Source organism: Enhydra lutris, unplaced genomic scaffold, assembly GCF_002288905.1.
Source record: "Enhydra lutris kenyoni isolate GAN:26980312 unplaced genomic scaffold, ASM228890v2 scaffoldscaffold14, whole genome shotgun sequence".
NCBI lineage: Eukaryota > Metazoa > Chordata > Mammalia > Carnivora > Mustelidae > Enhydra > Enhydra lutris.
This window is the reverse complement of record NW_019154098.1, coordinates 38,218,771-38,243,869: the sequence shown is the minus strand read 5'-3', so window position 1 is coordinate 38,243,869 and position 25,099 is coordinate 38,218,771. Positions and strand designations below refer to the sequence as shown.

The 25,099-nt window shown below is 34.2% G+C and overlaps 1 protein-coding gene across 5 annotated transcripts in view; it reads left to right on the top strand.

Moving 5' to 3' along the window:
- The window catches only part of LOC111146810 (vacuolar protein sorting 13 homolog B), a 755,552-nt gene that overhangs the window by 346,399 nt on the left and 384,054 nt on the right, over window positions 1-25,099 (top strand). For all 5 annotated transcript variants that reach the window (XM_022502501.1, XM_022502502.1, XM_022502500.1 and 2 more), the window contains 2 exons: window positions 14,436-14,563; window positions 21,411-21,645. In XM_022502501.1, coding sequence (XP_022358209.1) covers window positions 14,436-14,563; window positions 21,411-21,645 — 363 coding nt within the window. The remainder of the gene's footprint in view (window positions 1-14,435; window positions 14,564-21,410; window positions 21,646-25,099) is intronic.

Here is a 25,099-nt window from a genome sequence, read left to right as displayed (position 1 = left end):
CAAATGCTTCATTTGCTCATTTTCTGCTGTGGCCTTGTACTTCTGGTGGTGATAGCGTTGGCTGTGTTTCGGGTGTCTGCATGCTATGAGTCATGGAAGTGCAAATTTCTTGTTGTTAATTTGTTTTATTTTGGAATTAAGGCCAGGGCAAAAGAACGTTAGTAGTCTGGTGGATCAGGGTGACAAGCTGTATGTAAGTTGAAGGGCAGATTCTAGAGCCATTCATATCTTGCTTTACTACTTATGACAAGTTGGTGTTACTAAGTAGTTCCTTTTCTCTTTTTCTCTCTTCTCTTCCTTTTCTCTCTCCCCTTTCTTTCCTTCCCTTTACTTTATTTCTCCTTTCTTCTTCTCTCTCTTTTTTTTTTTTTTTTAGGATTTTATCCATCTATTTGACAGAGATCACAAGCAGGCAGAGAGGGAAGCAGAGAGAGAGAGAGAGAGGAGGAAGCAGTCTCCCTGCTGAGCAGAGAACCTGCTGTGGGGCTCAATCCCAGGACCCTGGGATCATGACCTGAGCCAAAGGCAGAGGCCTTAACCCACTGAGCCACCCAGGCGCCCCTCCTTTCTTCTTTCTTTACAGGTAGCACAATGCCTGCCACACCATGGTTTTCCTCCGGGATGAAGGCAGCCTTCAGTGCTTCTCTCTTGAAAGTGATGCATGAGAAACCTGAAACTTAAATAGGTGAAGTGATTCTAGGATCACATATCTTGAATTGGTAGAAAAAGTGGTACCTAGATTTCCTGGTTGCTAGTTTATGCTTTGAGGAAGCTTTACATAAATATATTTATCCCATTAGTGTCTGAAATTTCACCACAGAGGAGTTTTGTGTTTTGTTTTTTTTAATCTCAAAGGCTTTCCACATGTATTTTCTATGAAAAATCAACAGAATTCATCATTGACTTTTATGATGTCTTTGTGAACAAGATAATGCAATGTGATGCTGTAGGTCACTATTGTTTCTCTTCTGGGGCATTTACCCTTTTTTCTCTTTCAAATTCTGTGTAGAAACCTAAAAAGTATGCCACTCTAGATAGCCTAGTGTCTCCATTTGGTCTTTAGCTTTCCGAGCTTGTAATGAACCAATCCTGAGTCCTGCTTCAAGTCCTACTGAAGTATTTCTCTCCCTTTCTGAGCTTACAACTCTCCCCTCTTTATCTTTCAGGAAGCCTTGATTTTCCTTATGGATTCTTTTTGGTAGTCATCTTCTCTTTTTGTTTAAGATTCTTTAAAGTATGCTGCCTGTCCAGGATGATCTACAGGCTGAGTTTGCAAGGCTTATTCTCAGGAGGTTTTTTGTTTTTACCTTAAAATTCCTTTCAGGTAATTCAACTCTGTTTAAGGCAGTTACCCCTTGGCATAATAATGTCATGGCTGTGAGTACATGTGTGAACAACTTGATTTCCTTTAGAACATAAAGGAGAAATAAAGATTGGCGTACTTTGCTTCTTGGTGATTATTTGAAATTTGAAATAAACATGAAGCTATAAATCAAAACTATATGCCTTACACAAAGTTGTATTTCTTTTAAGGTTTTATTTATTTATTCCAAATAGAAGGGGTGGGAGTAGGAGGAGCAGAGGGAGAGGGAAAAACAGACTCCACGCTGGGCACAGAGCCCAACGTGGGGAATGATCTCAGGATCCTGAGATCATGACCCAAGCGAAAACTGTGTCAGATGCTTAATGGACCACGCCACCCAGGTACCCCCAAAGTTGCATTTTTTTTTTTTTACAAAAATGTCAAATAATATGCCACTAGGGAAAGATTTTAATAAAGCACACATAGGACTTTTTCTCTTTCAAAAAAGATACTGTAATGTATATAATTGGTGAATCACTATGTTGTACATCTGAAACTAATACTGTATGTCAACTACAATTAAAAATTTTATCAATTGAGTGAATCACCCAGTATTTACTGAGTAAGCCACTATGCTATTTCAGGCTGCTACATGAAATAGAAGAACCATGGATTGCCTTTTCAGTGAAATGAATACTGTCTTAGTTATCAGCATTATGATGAATAGAGTGCATAAATATATAAATTGATGGTCAGATGTCTTAAGGTTAAAGAAACAATGCTATAAGAATTTGTTATTGTTGACTCTCTTATTAGAAGTCATTCTCCTTTTTTGATAAATTACTAAACCTGACCCACTTTTGTGATAGCACCTCTTTAAGGCATTTCTCAGCAGATGATAAAAACCCCAAACAAGGCTAAATTCTGAGAAGCACTTACTATGAGAAATGAATTTCATTGTTGTAGCTGGCAAATATTTTTTGACTCTTTAAAATCATGAAGTAACTTTTTTATTGTGAGAGTCTTGAACTCAATAGCGTAAGCTATTTGGTCCCAACTGCAATATTTGGTGCTGTTGGTTTATGTATATTATAGAATACTTAAAGTTACCATTTAATCATTGGCATTATTACTCAAACCCTCAAAATAGGAACAGGGGTTTTGACAGACTTACTTTGAATAATTGTTACCAGGTTCTAGTACAATGGTAAGAAGGAAAAGGAATATTCTGATGTAAATCATTGATATGTTGAAGCAAAAGTATATATCATTTAATTATTTGGCTTGGGACTTTTAGCTTTATGATTTTTCAGCCAATTTTATCTAATTGGTTTACATTAATATGAACTTAAGATTATTTCTTATTGGAAGAGTACAGTGGTTAGTGGGGCAGAACTCAGAATATCTTCAAAGTTCAAGTATTAACTACTACCATTTATTACTATATCATGTTATTGTACTTTACTGCTCATTTTGGAGAGACAAATATTCAGATGTTTAATACAATACCATCAAGAATTAAATATGCTATACAGAATTATGTCAGAATTCTGTGAGATGATAGAGGAAGGACCAAATCTAATTTGGGGAAATTATTAACTTTTTTTCAGAGAAGGGGTATTTAAGGTAGAACTAAAACAATAGGTTGATTGTGATAAAAGAGGAGGGTATTTGAGTTATGGATCTGATAACTTTTCAGTTCTTTTCTACAGTTTACAGTCAATATTTTTTCACCATCATTTTCCTATGCTTAGAGTTCTTTAATGAAATATTTTTATACACATTACCACATTTAAAGTGAATAGTATATTGTTGACATTAGATGGTAGTAGTATTAATTTCTGACATTTAGATTAAATTGCTTTCCTTCATTATTATGGCAAGTGGGACTACTGAAACACTCAAGTTGAGTCCAAGTGCAGTACCTTTCTTTTAGTTTTTATTTTTTTATTGTAATTCCAGTATGGTTACCATACAATGTTTTATTAATTTCATGTGTACAATATAGTGACTCAACAATTCTATTTATTATTCACTGCTTATCAGATAAGTGTACTCTTAATCCCGTTCACTTATTTCACACATGCCCTTACCCACCTCCCCTCTGGTAACCATCTGTTTGTTTTCTAAAGTTAAGGATCTGTTTTTTGGTTTGTCTCTCTTTTGTTTTTTCCTCCTTTGCTTGTGTGTTTTGTTTGTTAAATTCCACATGTGGGTGAAATCATATGATTTGTGTATCTCTGACTGAATTACTTTGCTTAACATTATATTCTTTAGCTCCATCCATGTCATTGCAAACAGCAAATTTCATTCTTATCCTGAATAATATTCCAGTGTGTGTGCGTGCGTGTGTGTGTGTACACTGTATCTTCTTTTTCCATTCATTTATTGATGGACACTTGGGCTACTTCCATAATTTGGCTCTTGTAAATATTGCTTCAGTAAACACAGGAGTACATATATCCTTTTGAATTAGTGTTTTTATATTCTTTGGGTAAATACCCAGTAGTGTGATTACCAGATTATAGAGCAATTCCATTTTAAATTTTCTGAGGAAACTCCATACTGTGTTCTATAGTACCTGTACTAGTTTACATTTCCATCAATGGGGCACAAGAGTTCCTTTTTCTCTATATCGTTGCTAACACTTGTTTCCTTTGTTTTTGATCTTTGCCATTCTGACAGATGTGAAGTGATATTGTAATTTTGATTTGCATTTTCCTGATAATGAATCACATTGAACATCTTTTCATGTGTCTGTTGGCCATCTGGACGTCTTCTTTGGAGAAATGTCTGTTCATTTCTTCTGCACATTTTAATTGGATTATTCGTTTCTTTGGATGTTGAGTTGTATAATTTCTTTCTTTATATATTTTGGATACTAACCCTTTTGCAAATATCTTCTGCCATTCAGTAGTGTGCCTTTTGGTTTTGTTGATTGCTTCTTCCCCTGTGCAGAAGCTTTTTATATTTATTTAGTAGTCCCAGTAGTGTATTTTTGCTTTTGTTTCCCTTGCCTCAGCACACATATGTAGAAAAATGTTGTTATCGCCCATGTCAGAGAAATTACTGCCTGTGCCTCTTGTAGAATTTTTGTGGTTTCAGGTTTCAAATTTAGATCTTTAATCTGTTTAGAATTTATTTTTGTGTATGGTGTAAGAAAGTGGTCCAGTTTCTTTCTTTTGCATGTTGTTTTCTAGTTTTCCCAATACCACTTGTTAAAGAGACTGACTTTTTCCCTTTGGATATTCTTTCCTGCTTTGTCAAAGGGTAATTGACCATATAATTGTGGGTTTATTCCTGTATTTTTTTTCTTTCTTTTTTTAATTCATCGATTTTTCACTCTGTTCTCTATGTCTGTTTTTGTGCCAGTACTATACTATTTTGATTACTACAGCTTTGTAATATAACTTGAAGTCTGGAAATGTAATACCTCTAGCTTTAGTTTTCTTTTTCAAGATAGCTCTGGTTATTCAGGGTCTTCTGTGGTTCTATACAAATTTTAGGATTATTTGTTCTAGTCCAATCTGTTGATATTTTGATAGGGATTACATTAAATCTGTAGATTGCTTTGGATGATATGTACATTTTAACAATGTTTATTCTCCCAATCCATAAGCATGGAGTGTCTTTCCATTCCTTTGTGTCCTCTTCAATTTCTTTTTTCAGTGTTCTGTGGTTTTCAGAGTACAGATCTTTCACCTCCTTAGTTAGGTTTATTCCTACGTAGTCTATTATTTTTGGTGCAATTATAAATGGGATTTTTAAAAATTTTTCTTTCTGCTGCTTCATTATTAGTATATAGGAATGCAGCAGATTTTTGCACATTAATATTGCATCCTATAACTTTACTGGATTCATTTTTCAGTTCTAGTAATATTTTGGTGAGAATTTTATTTCTTCCTTTCCAATTTGGATCCCTTTTATTCCTTTTTGTTGTCTAGTTGCTGTGACTAGGACTTCCAGTACTATGTTGAGTAAATGTGGTAAGAGTGGACATCTTTGTCTTATTTTTTACTTTAGTTTTTCTCCTTTGAGAAAATGCTCTGTTTTTCCACCATTGAGGATGATTTTAGCTGTAGTTTCTCATATATGGCCTTTATTGTCTTGAGGTATGTTCCTTTTAGTCTACTTCTTTAGGGTTTTTATCATGAATGGATGTTGTACTTGGTCAAATGCTTTTTCTTCATGTATTGAAATAATCATATGGTTTTATTTTTTTTCTCTTATTGATGTGATATATCATGTTTATTGATTTGTGAATATTGCACCACCCTCGCAACCCAGGAATAAATCCCACTCGATCATGATGGCTGATTTTTTAAATGTATAGTTGGGTTCAGTCTTGCTAGTATTTTGTTGAAAATGTTGCATCTATCTTCATCAGAGATTTTGACCTGTAGTTCTCTCTCTCTCTCGTTGAAAATTTTGTATCTATCTTCACCAGAGATTTTGACCTGTAGTTCTCTCTCTCTCTCTCTCTCTCTCGTTGAAAATTTTGCATCTATCTTCATTAGAGATTTTGACCTGTAGTTCTCTTTCTCTCTCTCTCTCTCTCTCTTTTTGTAGCATCTTTATCTGGTTTTGGTATCAGGATAATGGTAGCATCAAATGAATTTGGAAGTTTTCTTTCTTCTTTTCTTTTCTGGTTTGAGAAATAGTTTGAAAAGAATAGGTTTTAAGTGTTTGGTAGAATTCATCTCTAAAGTCATCTGGTTTTGGGCTTTTGTTTGGGGGGAGTTTTTTGATTACTAATTCAATTTCATTGCTGGTTATTTGTCTATTCATATTTTGTTTCTTCCTGATTTAGTTTTGAGAAGTTATGTATTTCTAGGAATTGATCCATTTCTTCTAGATTGCCCAATTTGTTGGCATATAATTTTCCACAATATTCTCTTACAGTCCTTTGAGTTTCTGTGGTGATGGCTTTATTTTTCCTCTTTCATTTCTAATTTTGTTTATTTGAGTGTTCTCTCTGTCTTGCTCTTTTAAGTCTGGCTAAAGGCTTATCAGTTTTGATCTTTTCAAAGAAACAGGTTTTGGTTTCATTGATCTTTTGTTATTTCCTTTTCTAATCTTTATTATTTCATTCCTTCTACTTGTGTTGAGTTTTGTTTTTCCTTTTTTTTTTTTTTAAGGCTGTTTATTTGAGATTTTACTTGTTTCTTGAGGTAGGCTTGTATTGCTATAAACTTCCCTCTTAGAACTGCTTTTGCTTCCTCTCAAAGATACTGGATTTTCATTTGCATTTGTCCTCAGGGTTTTTTGTTTTTTTTTTTAATTTCATCTTTGATTTCTTGTTTGACCCATTCATGGTTTAGTAGCATGTAATTTACCCTCCATGTATTGGTGCTTTTTGCAGATTTTTTCTTATGCTAGATTTCTAGTTTTATAGCATTGTGAACAGAAAAATGCACGGTAATTCTTCAGTCATTTTGAATTTGTTGAGACTGGTCTTCTGGCCTCATAAGCAATCTTTTCTGGAGAATATTCCACATGCACATGAAAAGAAGATGTATTCTTCTATTTTAGAATGGAATGTTGTGAATATATCTGTTAAAATCCATCTGATTCAGTGTCATTCAGAGCCACTTTTTTCTTGTTGGTTTTCTGTTTGGATGATCTAGCTATTAATGTAAGTGAGGTGTTAAAAGTCCCCTACTATTAATATAGTATCAATACTACAGTATTGACTATTGATTATTTCCTTTATGTTTGTTGTGAACTGCTCTATGTATTTGGATGCTTCCTTGTTGGGTGCATAAATATTTAAAATTGTTATATCTTCTTGTTGATATGTTGTATTTATGATTATATAGTGTCTTTGTCCATTGTTACAGCCTTTGTTTAAAGTATGTTTTGTCCTATGTAAGTATTACTACTCTGGCTTTCTTTTCACATTCATTTACATGATAAATGCTTTTCATTCCCTTCACTTTCACTCTGTATGTGTCTTTAGGTCTGAAATGAGTCTCTGTACACAGCATGTAGATGCATTTTGGTTTTTTTAGTCTGTTATATCACACAATGTTTTGATTGGAGTGGTTAGTCCATTTATATTCAAAGTAATTATTGGTAGGTATGTATTGTCATTTTGTTACTTTTTTAAGTATTTGTTTTTGTAGCTCTTGTCTGTTCCTTTCTTCCCTTGCTCTCTTCTCTCATGGTTATTTGGATTTCTTTAGTAGTATACATAGGTTTCTTTCTGTTTATTTTTTCCTTATATATTACTGGTTTTTTATTTGCAGTTACCAGTAGGTTTGTACATAAGATCTTCTGCATATGCAGTCCATAGTAAGTTGATAGTTGCTTAAGTTTGAGCCCAGTCTTTACTTCTCTCCACAACACGTTTTAGGTATTTGGTGTCCTACTCTACATTTTTTTATTTTGTGAGTCCCTTGACTAATTTTTACAGGTATATTTATTTTTGGTGCTTTCATGCTTCCTTCTTTTCTTAATCTTACTTATGTCTTTCTTTTCCATCCAGAAAGTCTCCTTTAATGTTTTTGGTAGGACTGATTTAGTGGTGAAGAATTCTTTTAACTTTTGTTTGTCTTAGCAACTTTGTTTCTCCTTCTGTTTTGAGTGATAGCCTTGCCATATAGAGTATTCTTGGCTGCAGTTTTTTTCATTTCAGTGCTTTGATTATATCCTGCCATTCTCTTCTGACCTGGAGTTTCTGAAGAAAAATCAGTTGATAGCTGTATGGTATTTCCCATGTATGTAACTGTTTTTGTTTCTTTTATTGCTTTTAAAATTATCTCTTTACCACTGGCGTTTGCCATGTGAATTACTACATGCCTTGGTGTAGACCTTCTTGTGTTTACTTTGTTTGAAGCGCTGTATGCATCCTTGATCTGGATTTCTATTTCCTTCCCCAAATTTGGGAAGTTTTTAGCTACTATTTTTTCAAAGTCATTTTCTGCCCTCTTTTCTCTGTCTTCTCCTTTTGAGATTTCTGTAATGCAGGTGTTATTTGCTTGATGGTGTCATTTCATTCCCAAAGTCCGTTCTCATTTTGTATAATTTTTTTCTCTCACCTGGTCAGCTTGACCAATTTCCATTACTCTATCCACCAGGTCACTGATTCTTCTGCTTCCTCTAGCATACTATTTATGACATCTAATGTATTTTCAATTTCATTGAAATTGAATGTTCATTCAATTTCGTCTGTGATATTTTTTTTAATCTCTGTGTTAAGGGTCTCACTGATGTCCTCCACTCTTTTCTCAAGTCCCATAAGTGTCTTTATATGATAATTACTTTAAATTCTCCATCAGGCATATTACTTATCTCCATTTTGCTTTGGTGTCTTGCTGTGATTTTGTCATGTTCTTTCATTTGAGACATACTCCTTTGTCTTCTCATTTTTGTATAACTGTGTCTACTTCTGTGTGTTAGGAAAGTCAGCTATGTCTCTTGCTCTTGAAGGTAATGGCTTTATGATGAATAGGTCTTGTAGTGCCCTGCAATGCAGTGTACCCTGCTCATAGAACCTGAAACTTTAGGGGTGTCTCTTATATACATTGCTTACATCCTGCTTTTGTAGCTGAACCACTTTATGTCCCAGGTGCTTTTGAAATTGCTGTTTCTATGCTTACCTCTGTGGGCTCTCTCTTTAAGGGAGGGGACAGAGTCTCTCACCTGCTGGGATCTCCCAGAGCCCACCCTGGCTGATTTTTTAAAGTTTCAGGTTTTAAGTCCCACTGGTTCTAAGAACTCACAAAATTTGGCCCTCTGATTTTCAAAGCCAGATAATATAGGGATTTGTCTTCCCTATGTGGGCTCCCTATGTGAGGGTCTGTTTCTCTCCCCTTTGTATGCCTATGGAGTCCCTCCCTCCTGTGGACAGACCTGAGGGTCCCTTTAGCTCCTGACTGTGTATCTGCCCATTTCAAATCTTCTTGGATGCGGCTTCTTATCTCTTTTTAGTTGTAGAGTTTTTACTGACAGTCTTTGGATTGTTTTCTGTTTTATTTGCACTTATGTGAATGTTATATACAATATCCATGGTTTGAGGTGAATTTAGAGCCCTCTTCCTCCACCATCTTCCCAAAAACCCAGTGCAGTGCATTTTCCATGACACAGACACAAAGGATTGATATTGCACCAAGTTGGACAGTACATACCCAAGAACAGATTATTATTTTAATCAGTAAATATTCAGTCTCAGAAGTACCTTATTTATTATTATTAACAGTACGTTATTTATTATTGTTGCAAACAGGAAGTATAATAGGTATTAGACTTCAATGCTAAATGTAGGTTTTTTTATAGCTCCAGGAAGACTGAATAAATCTGATGATTTCTGAACGATTGGTGGTACCATAATCTTGAGTAAAAATATGATACATTTACTATGTATTTGGTAGAATTCAAAGTTACAGCACAAGATTCAAAAAACAGAAGAGCTGCCATAGCACAGTTGTTAAAAACATGGACTTTGGAGTCAGACTTCCTAGATTTACATCCCTGTTTTGCCACTTACCAGCTGGGTGACTTAAAATAAGTTACTTAATCTCTGTATGGTCAATTTTCTTATCCAAAAAGGTGAGAATAAGAGTCTAAATAATGGTGTGTTCCTCATGGGGTTGTTATGAGACTTAAACCAAGTAGTATTTGTTAAGTTTTTAAGGCAAAGACTTGGCATGTAGCAGCTGTTAGAGGTTTTGATTAAATAAAATATAGATAAGATTGGCAGAATTTACAATAATTTTCATATCCTACCTGTAAAATATACATAACTACAAAAAATTGCCCTTTTTTTAAATTGTCTTCCTCATATCTTTTAGAAAATATGGATTAAAAATTAATGTATCCAAAATAATGTGATTTCATATCTCTAATAACCAGAATTTGTAATAATGGTATTTATAAGTAACTAATATTCTGTATTAGATTTTCAAAATTTGGCCATAGAAATTTCTTTGAAAACCTTTGGTGTTCATTGTTCGAAGAGTTTTAAAATTTTGACTGCATCTAAAAATGTATTTTTATAGAATTTATTTTTATTTTTGTTTTAAAAGAGCAGGACCTGGGAGGGGCAGAGGGAGAGGAGTGAGTGAATCTCAAGCAGGTTCCATGCTCTCAGCACAGAGCCCAACATGGGGCTTGATCTTGCAATTGTGAGATCATGACCTGAGCTGAAACCAAGAGTAAGATGCTTATCCCAAGTGCCCCTAGAGTTTATTTTTTAAAGCAGTTTTAAGTGCTCAGTGAAATTGAGGAGAAAGTACAGAGATTTCCAATGTATCCCCTGCCCCTACACATGCATAGACTCCCCCCATTATCAACACTCTCCACCAAAATGTTACATTGTTATCATTGATGAACTTATCTCATTATCATCCAAAGTCCATAGTTTACAACTCACTGATGGTGGTGTTCATTCTGTGGGTTTGGCCAAATTTATATTGAACCTATATCCACCATTCTAGTACCTTACAGAGTAGTTTTACTGTGCTACAATCTTCTGTGCTCTGCCTGTTCCTTGCTCTCTCCTCCTTACCTCCTAGAAACTAGTGATCTTTTTACCATTTCCATAGTTTCGTCTTTTCCAGAAAGTCATATACTTTGAATTAGTATGTAGCCTTTTCAGTCTGGCTTCTTTCACATGGTAAGATGCATTTAAATTTCCTCCATGTATTTTTATGGCTTTGGTAACTCATCTCTTTTAAGTGAAAGATAATATTCCATTTTTTGTTTGTACCACAGTTTATTGATTTACCTACTGAAGGACATCTTAGTTGCTTCCAAAGTTTGGCAATTGTGAATAAAGATCCTGTAAATTTCCATGTGCAGGTTTTTTGTGGTTGGTCTATATTTAAGACAGTTATTTAATTTGGCAGAATTCTACCATAGGTTTAGGTAACCATTTTGTTCCCACAACTACTAATGTACAAAAGAAAGTGATGAAGTCTACGGGAGAAGAAAGCAAATTAATGTGTGTTTTATTAAGAAAATTATAGTAGGTAATTCATTGTTGTAAAACATTTAATTAGTTCTGAGATATATGGAATATAGTGTTAAATACCCCTTTCCTCTTACCTCTCATCAATTCTGTTTTACTCCCCTCAGAGGTAACCTCTACTATGGATTTCCTTTCTAAAAACTCTTCTATAACTCTTTTTGTACGTGGGGTAGACAGATCACACCCAAACCCACACATTGTTTTAAAAATATATTTGGATTGTACTACACATATGTATTTTTCTCATTTCACAAGTAATCAAAAATATGCTTTCTGTCATACCTGTAACTGTTTCTCATTTTAAATGAATGAATTAGGGGTGCCTTCGTGGCTCAAGAGGTGAAGCATCTGCCTTTGGTTCAGGTTATGATGTTAGGGTCCTGGGATTGAGCCCCACTGAGGGATCCCTGCTCAGCAGGAAGTCTGCTTCTCCTTCTCCCTCTGCCTGTCACTCCCCCTGCTTGTACTCTCTCTGCCAAATAAATAAATAAAAATCCCTTAAAAAATGAATGAGCATAATCTTCATTGTGGGTATTCAAAAATTAATTTAACGATTTTTTTCCAATGGTCAGATAAGTTGCTTAGCATTTTCCCTCTCCATTTCCCTTCTCTTCTTACCTTCTTACCCGCCTCCCCCTTTTTTAAAAACTATTTCAAATAATAGCGCGGATACTGACCATTCTTTAGAAGTTGTTTGTATGCATTCACTCTTGACAAAGACTTGACAGGTATAAAAAACTAAGGGTTTATTTTTTTCCCTTCTGGATTCTCTTTCTCTTACAGCTCCATTCTTTGATCTGCTGCAACCTAAAACCTTGGAGTCATCCTTTCTTCACCATTCTCTCTTAATGTATTTGTAGTCCATCAGTAAGTCCAGTTGGCTATAGCTTTTACATGGATACAGAATTCTATCACTGTTAACTACCTTTACCGTAGCCACCATCTCTCATATATTGTCTTCCTGTTTTAATACTTGTAGCCTATTTTTCTGCAGAGTACCCAGAGAAAAATTCTTTTAAAATATGTCCAGTAATTTTATGACTGTATTTAGGATCCATTATCATATCCTAGCTTTTTCAAGGCAAAAACCAAACTTCTTCCCATGGCTTTTATAAACGCTATATGATTGGTCCTTATTTATAGCTCTGACTTCATTCCCTACTTCTGTCACTCTTTACTTTGCTGTGGCCCTCATTGCCTCCATACTGTTTCTTGAAAATCCTAAGTACACAGCAGGGTACCTGGGTGCTGCATGTAGTGACTGCCTTCAGCTCAGTATCTCAGGGTCTTAGGATCAAGCCCCAAGTCAGGCTCCACACTTAGCAGGGAGTGTGTTTCTCCCTCTGCCCCTCCCAAGTACACATATAAGTGAGGACTTTTTTTTTTTTTAAGATTTTATTTATTTATTTGACAGACACAGATCACAAGTAGGCAGAGAGGCAGGCAGAGAGAGAGGAGGAAGGAGGCTCCCTACTGAGCTGAGAGCACAATGCGGGCCTCCATCCCAGGACTCTGGGATCATGACCTGAGCTGAAGGCAGAGGCTTTAACCCACTGAGCTACCCAGGGGCCCCTAACTGAGGAATTTTGCATTACTATTTTATCTGCCTAGAATGCTCTGCTCCCAAATATCTCCCTCTCTCCCAGACTCTTTTTAAATAAACATTCTTTGAATTTCTAACATGCATAATATGGTAGTCTTGGGTTTATAAGTATGAGGAAAAAGGTTTATGCTCTATGTCCTTAAGGTATTATTAATCTAATACAAATCCAAATAAACCGGGGCGCCTGGGTGGCTCAGTGGGTTAAGCCGCTGCCTTCGGCTCGGGTCATGATCTCAGGGTCCTGGGATCGAGCCCTGCATCTGGCTCTCTGCTCAGCGGGGAGCCTGCTTCCTCCTCTCTCTCTACCTGCCTCTCTGCCTGCTTGTGATCTCTCTCTGTCAAATAAATAAATAAAATCTTTAAAAAAAATAAATAAAATAAAAAAAAAAAACAAATCCAAATAAACCAAGTTGAGGAGATGGGGAGAGAATGAATTGAGATACGGCAACTGTAGATCACGTAGTAGTGATATTGGTAGCATTTACTTTGGAGAGAATTTTAGGACCATTAGACTTAATCAGATTCTTAAAGAGCAAGATCTGATTTATTTTATGCTATTTAAAAAGTACCTAGGGGCGCCTAGGTGGCTCAGTGGGTTAAGCCTCTGCCTTCAGCTCGGGTCATGATCTCAGGGTCCTGGGATCAAGTTCCACATCAGGCTCCCTGCTCAGCGGGAAGCCTGCTTCCCCCCAACCCACCGCCTGCCTCTGCCTACTTGCGATCTCTCTCTCTGTCAAATAAATAAATAAAATCTTTAAAAAAAAAAAGTACCTAAAGTGGTACATACAAATTATGTGTTTGGATTAACATATATTGTATAAAATATATATGGATCTGTTTGGAAATAATACATATTGTTATAAATTATTATTAAATTAAGAGTAATTTCTGAAATTTTACATTAAAGTTATTGAGATTCTCTGATTCTTGTAATTTAGATAGATAAAATTTTGATAACATGCTATATGGAGTGGAATATCACATTTTCTTAATCTACAAATCGGCCTTTTATGTAATCACGTACTTCTCTTGGTTACTTTCAAAATCAGTTTTTAAACTCGAGAGAGTCTATGGATAAGCTTTTGTTCAGGAGAATTCATATGTAGGAAGACTTGTTTCTTACCCATTTTAGATGAATCAAATGTTTTGTTGTTGAATTTCCTTTACCTTTTTTCAAGTAAAGCTTTTATTGCAGTATTATCTTAATACTGAGAAATGGGCAGATTGTTAGGTTACAACTTAATGAATTTTTGTTAAGTGGATATATCCATGTATTCAGTAAACAGAATATTAGATTATAACATTGTTCCAGTGTCACCTTCCAGTCACCAGTTCCTGACAAGAGTAACCCAACGTGCCCCTGGCTTTTAACAGATCAGTTTTGCTTATTTTTGAATAGTTGCAAAAATCAGTAATTCTATAATATAAAATGATCTAATATAATATTTTGTAATCTTATTTGGAAGTATTAAGCAAGGAAAGAAATAGTCATGGAAATATTTTCTGTATATTTTTGTGAAACAGTAAAGTCCATGTGTGTTAACTATTCTTCTACTTAGAATCCCGACCATTGTCAATTCCTGTGAAAGCCATGCTGAATCTCTCTGAAGGCTGTCGAAGTCCTGAAGAAAGAATGAAAGAATTTATTGGATTAGTGTGGAATGCAGTAAAGAGTCTCACACTACAGGTAAAAGAAAACTTAGAAATAACCATGGTTTTAATTTCTGTAATTTTTTATAATTTTCAGTATCTTAAATATTGGTAAAAAATAATTGCACTGGTAACACAATATTGGTAAAAAAGTAACCTCACTCTTAACACTTTTGTATGACATCTCATTACCATAACTTTGATGAAAACTCTTGGCACATTTTACATGTTAACAGAATCATATGAAATACATATTATATGTTCTTCTTGATAAAGTTATAAAAATACACAAATTTTGAGCTGTTTCTTAAAAAATTCATTTTACTGTTTCTTTATTTTAAACATTATTTAAAGGATTTTAAATATTCAGTATACAAATCAGAAAACAATAGACAACAGGCCAAACTGGACAGTGGTCAGTGGTCCCTGGGATATTTTTAAAAATATTTTATTTATTTATTTGACAGAAAGAGAGGGAGCACAAGCAGGGAGAGGGGCAGGGAGAAGGAGAGGGAGAAGCAGGCTCCCCGCTGAGCAGGGAGCCTGATGTGGGGCTCCATCCCAGGACCTTGGGATCCTGACCTGAGCTGAAGGCAGATGCTTAACCTACTGAGCTACTCAGGTGCCCCATCCCTGAGATATTTAAGATAAGGTCAGGATGACCTAGTTACTGTTGGTTTTGGGGAATGAGAGGAAAGAGTGGTCTAAGTGGTGTTCTAGGGACCAGTTTTAGCCTTTGGGTGGATGGTGATGCCATGAAATGGTAAAAGAAAACAGTTTTTCAGAGTTAGGGGCAAATAGGAAGTTTATTTTATGCATACATTTGAAATACCTGTGAGATAGCCAGGCTTCTATTAGACCGTAGGATATTCAGATTTGGAGGTTAAGGAAGAGATTCACAGTAGAGATAATAATTTTGGGAATCATCTATAGATGGTTAAAACTAGGAGAATAGTCATTCAAAAAATATGTAAAGTTGAAAGAGCAGTGGGCCGAAGGAATACCATGTCTAGAGTAGACCCTGAGAGTGTCCTTCAAGCTGACTGTGAGAGAGAGATCAGAAATGTAGATGGAAAAGTCAGACAGTTCATGGAAGCCAATGAATGGTGTGTAGAATTCCAAGGAACCTGTACTTATTAAATTCTGGATCTTAACTATGGACTTGATTTTGCGTATCTGCAATATGAAATGGTTACATGATGTTTAAGATTATTTTCAATTCTAACATCCTTGTGGGATTCTTTTGGTTCTTTTGCTTGTTTTATAATGATACAGTGCCTTCATAGCTTTGTCACCAACAAAAACTTAATCTTATATGTTATTATGGATTAGTTATAAGTAGAGATACTGATGTTCCTCCTTTTTTCTTTTTTTAAAAATATTTAATTGTGGTAAGATACACTAACAAAATTTGCTATGTTCACCATTTTTATGGGTGCAGTTTAGACTGATGTTCCTCATTTGACTAAACTTATTGAGTATAAATTAACATATAATTACAGGAGTACTTATGATTATATCTTTGTATAGGTTATTTTGTATATGACCTAGGCACTTGCTTGCCTCATTCCTAGTCCCAGCTCTGTATTATACATGCTGTTTATTTAGACATTTTCACATGTTAATGTGTTCTGGAAGGGTTGAAAGATAAAACTTGATTCTGATTAAATGATTAAAATCTAGGCCCTAAAATTCTGAGTTTTAAAATAGCAGTGTCCGTTTTCCAAGATATTTTATGAACCAAAATATAAAACAGAAAATGCTGGAGTTGTCATCAGATAAAACAGAACATCATACTTGAAGTCATCAAAGGATTATTCTTTCAGTGGAAGTTTGAGCAACTGAATGTGTTTGGAATCAGAATTTCTGGAAAATTTATTTTGCAGCCAAACTTGGTATTTGCTAAGCCCATGTATTCTTTTACTTTGATAGACATATCTTGCATTTAGACATAAACAATATTCACTGTAACTTACTTGTTTTTCAGTGGGAAAAGTAACTTCCACATTTCATCTTAACGGATTATGTTACAGTACTTTATGTAGTCTTGTACAGTTTTTTAAAATGTGAACTTGGTTTGAGGGCCTTTTTCTGGAAAGATTAATATAAACTTAGTTCTTTGCAGTTTTTCTCTATCAGCTGATCTGCAAAGATCTTATCTGTTATACTTCAAAAAGCTACATTTTATTCCAGAAGCACATGATTGGCAATGGCATGCAGTTAACAAAATAGAAATATTCTGGCCTAAAATTCACTAATAAAAGAGAACATTGCCCTAGTTTTTGCCAAACTCCTTTTTATCACATTAAAGATCATGTTTCTGTTATATGGCGTTTTCTAGGTGTTTCTTGTAATTTCTGAAGCTTTTTGAGTGGACTGTATAATAGAGTGGAGTCTTTATTTTCTATACCAAGCCTCTTGGTCTCCTTCTTCTGCTAATAATGTTTAGAGAACTCTTCCCACATTCCTTGATTTTGATGTGTCTTAGGTCCCATAAACTAGTTAAGCTAGACCACTTGAATTCTCTCTCTTAAGAAGTTACATATAGAATATGATCAGTGATACAATCATCATATTGCATGATATACTTGATGTCCTTATATCCAGTGAACTTCCTGGCCTATCTTCATGATTTAACAAGGGTACGCATGTGAGACTAGACAGATCAACTACTAACCACCTTGTTTGTAAGAGTAATTATTTACATTTAATGCTTAAAATTTTGCAAGGTTCATATTTTTATTTATAGGCATTGAGAAGGTGACCACAATTGCATGGGGTAGTTTGTTAGAAGGAAGAAGTCTGGAATTTCAGTGTAGGCATTTTTTCATGTTTTCTCTTAGCAGATATTTATGGGAAAATGTGGATTTTTAACAATCTGGAAAAGACAACTAAGGTGCACTTTTGAGGTTTTTAACTTAATGCTCTAAAGTGGGTATATTTAGATTCCTACTATATATGATGACACCCCAAATATTTTCATAGTGTATTAAGAATTTATAGAATAGGAAAACTGTGATTTAGTCAATAGTTAATATATTTGTTATCATGCAAATGGAATACTACACGTTTGATGGCCTCTATATATGTAAACAGTTATATCATAAATGCAAGTCTTTTTAAATAAAGATACCGTGAACATCTCTTATGAGTCCATGAGAGCTAATATATGGATCTGTTATAGAAGATAATCAGTGTATGTTCACTGATTTTATTTTTAGCAAACCTTCAGGTGATAATTAATACATTTCATCTTTAACTTTTTTTAAAGAATTTATTTATTTATTTGACAGACAGAGATCACAAGTAGGCAGAGAGGCAGGCAGAGAGAGAGAGAGGAGGAAGCAGACTCCCTGCCGAGCAGAGAGCCCGATGCGGGGCTCGATCCCAGGACCCTGAGATCATGACCTGAGCCGAAGGCAGAGGCTTAACCCAGTGAGCCACCCAGGAGCTCACATTGCATCTTTATATCAGAGCTGACATCTCCCCACCCCCCGTTACGGATAAGGAAACTAAAGTTATAGAGAGATTAAATAACTTGTCAAAGGTTCCACAGCTGGAGTTGAACCCATCTGGCTGACGTGTCATTTTTATTAATTACTAGGTTTTCTCTGTAGAATGAATGATTAACAACATGCACTAAACAATTATTTTAATTAATATCTGATGCTAATAAAAATAATTGTGTTTACTTATTTAATAATTAGTACCTAGTACATGCTAGACACTGTACTATGTACTGAGACTGTAAACAAATAGGCAAAGTATCTGACATTACAGACCTTATATGCTCTAGTGAAAACTCTGTAAGGCTATTAGTATTTTAAAACCCTCTTGTTTCAAGTTTTTTAAGTGCTGGGATTATCTCTTTTCTCTCTGTACAACTGACTTTCAGTTTATGTGAGGTATTAAAGAATGCATGAATAAAAGAAAAAGTGAATGAAAATATAACCTGAAATGTTCCTTCATATTTATTTTTATTTGAAGCTGTTTTCTGAAGAATAAAATTCATACAGAGAACATTGCATTCTTTAGAAATTTTACAAAATACAGTCATCACTAAAGTTTCAGTTTTAAAGAAGGAAAACGTTATTTGGGAATAGGAAATAAGAATGTTATTTAAAAGTACAGAAAATATGATGTAACATTTTAAAGCATTTATAAAGTGTTCTATATGTTAGACAGTAGGCTAATTAAAGTGTTCAGATTAATGTATAAGTGAAACCTATCTTAGTCTCCTCTTTTTATCTAAGTTGCGATCACAGTTACATAGCAAACAAGGTAGAAGAATCTAAGTTTACCAGACCTTACATATGGGAGATGGGTTGGGGGTACACAAAGACATACATCTTTTCAAATGGAATGTAAACTTGGAACTTTCAAAAAATGCATGACAGTCATTTCACTTATTAAAATAAGAATACCAAATAATTTCTACTTTCATTGGTTTATTCTCGGTGTATCATACTTAGATATGTAGCCCTTGACCTGATAGGAATCAAAATAGAGGCGGTTCTATTTCAAGAATTTGTAATAATCCCTTCACTTTAACACATGAATGTGTTCAGTATTGGCGAAAGAACACGTTGCTACCAAAACTGAAATAAGATCCTTGAAACAGAAAGGATGTTGCCATGGAAAAATGAAGTAACACTCAGTGCAGCTGTGATGCATTAATGAATAGGATATTTTTTTAAAAGATCATTTGTGTTTGGTGTGGCTCAGAGGGTCCCAACCAGATGGTTTCCATGAACATGATCTGACCCCCAGTTTGAGGACTTCTTACTGGCAGATTACTTCATTTTCTTTCCCTTGGATTGTCAGATCCTTACATTAATGCAAAATTTACTGCTACAGATTTATATTCACTTATATAAATCACTCAACATTTTACATTGAAACCACAATTTTAGACATACAGTTTTACAGTTATTTTAAAAGTGTAAAAAGATTTATGGGATAGCTATAGTATATATAATAGATGTAACATTATAATAAGTTTGAGCACTTTGGATTATGTGTATGTTTTGGTTCTTATCATTAAAGGACTCTCCATAACACATATTTTAGAAAGTTTATTTTTTGGAGTTATGTGTATTAGGCCAAATTTGATGAAATAATTTATTTTTGAATTAGTGGAATTTTGGAATATATTGTGGTTTTGGAAATCTTGGCACAACTTAAATTTATTTCAGTGGATACGTATGTATATATCTGTATGGTGTGGCTTATTATACTAATTACCTCACATTGTTGAAAACATTTTTTAACATGGCTTCAGTATCTACATGAAGTGTTAAATACTGACTCTTTCTAGTTTGACACTAGAACCATAATTAATATGGGAGGATATGTCCTCAGTTACCATATTACCTTGTACATTGGAACATCAGTAATTATATTAAATATTTTAAAAGTTAAATGTAATGCATCTGAGACAGTGTATACTTCTATTTCAAAATAAAAAATGTTGTAATCTTAATGAACCGCTTCACATATATACATTTAAATTAAGTTGCAAGATGAAATTCTAGAACTAAGAAATGAGGTCATACTTGATGAACCAGTGTATTTATTTTTGCAAAATTTTACTTACGTTTTTCTTCACTGAATTCATCAGTGCATTCCATGCACAGAAATGTTGAAGTGAAGATGAGTAAGTTAGCTTATTTATAAGGTTGGCAAATTATTTATTGTATCAAGGAATTCCAGACCTGTTACATATCATGCTCTCACTAAGGACTATATTAACCCCAAGGGAAGATATATTACTGTATTCTTAGTTATCTTTTATAAAATACAGTCTCATCATTTGCTAGAATATTCAAACATTTATCAAACAAATTTTAGATTTTATTACACCTTCAGATAATATCTTTGTATGCCAAATATTTTATAGAAAATTAACAGATGATATTTTACATTTTCTTAAGAATAATTTAAGAATGCTAGGATAATTTGTGAACGAGGTTACAAAATATTACTTTGTAAGAGCCAACCAAGACTGATAGACTTTACGTTGCTTTTGAACTAAGAACTCATGATGAATTTAATTTTTTTAATTGGGTTTTCTTAGTCCTATTTTTAACTCTCTAAGGGCATGGCAACCTAAGTCACCACACTGGGAATAAGAAAGCATAAAAATTGCACATGAAATCAAAATTTAAATATAATTTGAGGTATGAGAGTAGCAAGGAATAATGCTCTGATTTTTAAGTCCTCTCAATTTTCTTCATTACCATGTATCTTTATAATATATAAAATGTGATACACACTTGAATGTTGATGTACATGTATATTAAAAAAAGTATGTGATACATTTTAATGTTTGTCTAGAGATATCTGAACACTTAAACATTTTTTTCTTACATTTTAGTCTATAAAGTAAAAAAAAAAAGCCAAATTCATATAGAAATAGCTGTGTGTGTGTGTGTGTGTGTCTGTGTGTGTGTGTGTGTGTGTGTGTGTATGTATGTATGGATGGATGTTTTAAGTGAGTACAGTATAATGCTAGTTGGTTCTACGGTCTTAGCTGGTGTTAACAAAATCTAATGAACTGCAAAAGAAGGAGGATTTTCTCACCTTTTTTTGCCAACAGATTTTCTAATTCAGTCATGTTTCTTGGAAAGAACTGTGGAAAGGCAGATATGTTTTCATCTCATGTCACTGTGCCTTTTTGATCAAATTTATAGCAAGAAACAACATCTTTTTAAGTGTTTATTGTGTTCTTTAGTAAACATAACTTGTAAAGCCGTAAGTATGGCCCATTTCTTTTTTTAGCTTGCCTGTTTATTCTTAAAGATATTGGGTATTTAAGGGTATGGTTACTCTCTTATTTAGTCCGTTCCCAATATTTTAATTTTGCTTTTTTTCTTCCTCTCTAGCTTGACGTACAGTCTTGTTGTGTGTTTGTTCCAAATGATAGCCTGCCTTCCCCAAGTACAATTGTATCTGGTGACATTCCTGGAACAGTAAGAAGTTGGTACCATGGACAAACCAGCATGCCAGGAATGCTTGTCCTCTGTTTGCCTCAAATAAAGATTATTAGTGCTGGCCACAAGTATATGGAACCTCTGCAGGAGATTCCATTTGTTATTCCACGACCCATCCTCGAAGAAGGTACATTTAAAAATGAAATTCTTCCTATAATTGTTATGTTTTATAATAATAGTTTTAGCTTTGTTTTTTCAATATGCCAATCCTTATGTAAATCAGTCTTCTCAATGAAAGATCCACATGAAAACGGATGACGTGTTCTACAAAGTGGATCTAAAAAGAAAAGTGTACCAAGCATATGAACTAAGTGATGCCATTTATTGACATCCACAACTTTTAATCATATTCATGTATGTATAAATGGAGACTACAAAAGATCATATGCAATACAGAATCATCACTAAATCGCTTCTCGGCCTTTTGGCTAAGATCAAGTGCAGAATCATCACTAAAATGGCGAAGGAGACACATTGAGAGAGTTGGTTTTGGATGTTTTCATTAGGCTGAACTAAGAATGATAAAGTAGATCTTCATTTAAACTACTTGATTTATTAAAAGATATATATAATAAAATGAATATACTATTTACATCAAGCATAATGTATTTCTAGATTTCTCATTTGTTAAAGTGGATCATTGTGTGATGATTTGAAACATGACTCCTTAGAAAAACTTGATTTCTGATATTGCAGAGTTTTTGGTTGCAAATTTATACCCTTTTGAACTTTGACATATCCATCTCAAACAATATGTGAATCTGGAAAAGTTTTGAGTCACAAAGTAAATAATGTGAGTCTATATATTAATAACAGGGTTCAAATTTTTTACAGTGCTAAACAGTTCTGCACCTTGTTCATATTATTAGGATGTAAGAATATGAATGCTGACATCATTCAGATTCTACACATACTATTATTGAAAAGTGGATTTAGTCCACACAGTATTTTTACTTTGACTTGAAGTTGATTTCTCTCTCCCTTTCTCTGTATTGGACTTTGCACTGAAATGTAGTTTTCTTAGTTTTATCAGAAGTGGGAATGATTTTGCTGCCAGAAATGAATGGTGGTACTTAATAATATGAATACCATTATCATAAAATCAGAAAATTCTAACCATTGGAAGGAACTTCTTTAGAGCTCTTCTTGTGTGATGTTTATCTTGATGCAAGGATTCTTTCTCTAGCATATTGGATATATCCATTCTTTGATATTTGCTTTTGGTTATTAGGAGTTCTTTATTATCTTTATTATCACAGCAACTATTGTATATCCTATCAAGGATATGCTAGCCTCATAAAATGAGCCAGGGAGTGCTTTCCCCCTTCTTTTGTTTTAAGTCTGAAATAATTTTTGTAAGATTCAAATAGTTTGTCCCTTAAGTTTTTCTTCTTTTTTTTAGAGGTGGTGGGGTGGAGGTGGGGGCAAAGGGAGAGAGAGAGAGAGAGAATCTTAAAAGGTAAAGTAGGTAGAGGAAAAACCAGGATGCAGTACGATCACGGAAGACAAATGATTCGATCATTTTAAATATGGCGGAATTGCTCAGTAAGACAAGGACTAAAAGATTTGTAAGGGATTTGACAATTTTAGGTCATTGATTCTCTTACCACAGTAATTTCAGAGTGCTATTAATGCAGTTCAGATTATGGTGGTTTAAGGACTAAACAGAAAATGAAGAATTTTTTTATTCACATGTACTTGACATAAAATATTAGTTTCAGACGTATGATAGTGATTTGATGTTTTTATACATTAAAAGAGATCACTACTGTAAGTCTAGCTACCATCTGTCTCCATACAAAGTTACTACAATATTATTGATGATGCTGTACATTATGTCCCCATGACTATTTTACCACTGGAAGTTTGTACCTCTAATCCCCTTCACATATTTCACCCCTCTTCCTACTCTTCTCCTTTTAGTAATCACTAGTTCGTTTTCTGTGTTGAGTCTTCTGTTTTGTGTGTTCATTATTTTCTTTTTCAGATACCATATATAAGTGAAATCATATATTTGTCTTTTTTGGTGCGACTTCCTTCACTTAGCATAATACCCTCTAGGTCCAACCACAATGTTGCAAATGACACAATATCCTTTTTAATGGCTGAGTAATATTCCATTGTATGTGTATATCACATTTTCTTTATCCATTCATCTATCGGAGAACACTTAGGTTTCTTATATACTTGGCTATTATAAATAATGCTGTGAATAACAAAGAGGTACATAGATCTCTTAGAATTAGCATTTTTATTTCCTTCAGATAAATATAGAAGCAGAATTGTTGCATTCCAAAGATTTTGGAAATTTGTGTTACTGTTTTCATTTTTTCTTAAGTTATTTTTTGCTGTCCTCTTTGATTTCTTCATTGACTCATTGGTTGTCTAATAGCATGTTGTATAGTCTCCATGTGTTTATGCTTTATCCATATTTTTTCTTGTAATTGATTTCTAGTTTCATACCTTTGTGGTTGGAAAAGATACTTGATGTGATTTCAGTCTTCTTGAATTTATTGCAACTTGCTTTGTAGCCTAACATGTGATCAGTCCTGGAGAATGTCTCATGTGCACTTGAAAAGGAGTGGTGCTTCTGCTTAGGATAGAATATTTTGTATATATCTCTTTAGTCTTGATCCTTAAGGTCAATATTGCCTTGATGATTTTCTGTCTGGTCTATCTCTTCATTGATATGAGTAGAGTATTAAAGTCTCCTACTATTATACAGCTATCTATTTCTGTCTTTACTTCTGTTAGTATTTGCTTTGAGTATTTAGGTGTTTCTATATCGGGTGCATAAATGTTGATAAATGTTACATCCTCTTGTTGGATTGACTCTATCATGATTATATAATGCTCTCCTTTGTTTTAAAGTCTATTTTGTCTGACATAAGTATTGCTAACCCAGCTTTCTTTTCATTACCATTTGCATGGAATATCCTTTTCCATCCTCTCACTTTTAGTCTGTGTGTGTCTTTAGATTTGAAGTGAGTCTCTTGTAGGCAACTTATATATGGGTTTTGTTTTTTTATTCATTCAGCCATTCTGTGTCTTTTGATTGGAGAGTTTAGTTCATTTACCTTTAAAGTAACTGTTCATAGGTTCCTGGCTGTTTTTGTATCTCCTCTCCATTCCTTTTCTTCCTCTCTTTCTCTCTTATGCTTTGTTTGTTTTCTATAGTGTTTTTTTTTTTTTTAAGATTTTATTTATTTATTTGACAGAGAGAGGTCACAAGTAGGCAGAGAGGCAGGCAGAGAGAGGGGGAGGAAGGCTGCCTGCTGAGCAGAGAGCCCCATGTGGGCCTCGATCCCAGGACCCTGAGATCATGACCTGAGCTGAAGGCAGAGGCTTAACCCACTGAGCCACCCAGATGCCCTTTCTTTAGTGTTATAGTTAGATTTACTTCTTTTTTTCTTTTGTGCATTTACTGTAAGTTTTCCTTTGTAAACCATGAGGTTTACATAACCTTTTTATGTATATAAGTCTTTTTAAAGTTGATAGTAACTTAATTTTGAACATGTTCCAAAGCTTTATATTTTTACTTTCCCTCACCTTATGTTTCATATTTTTAATGATACATTTTA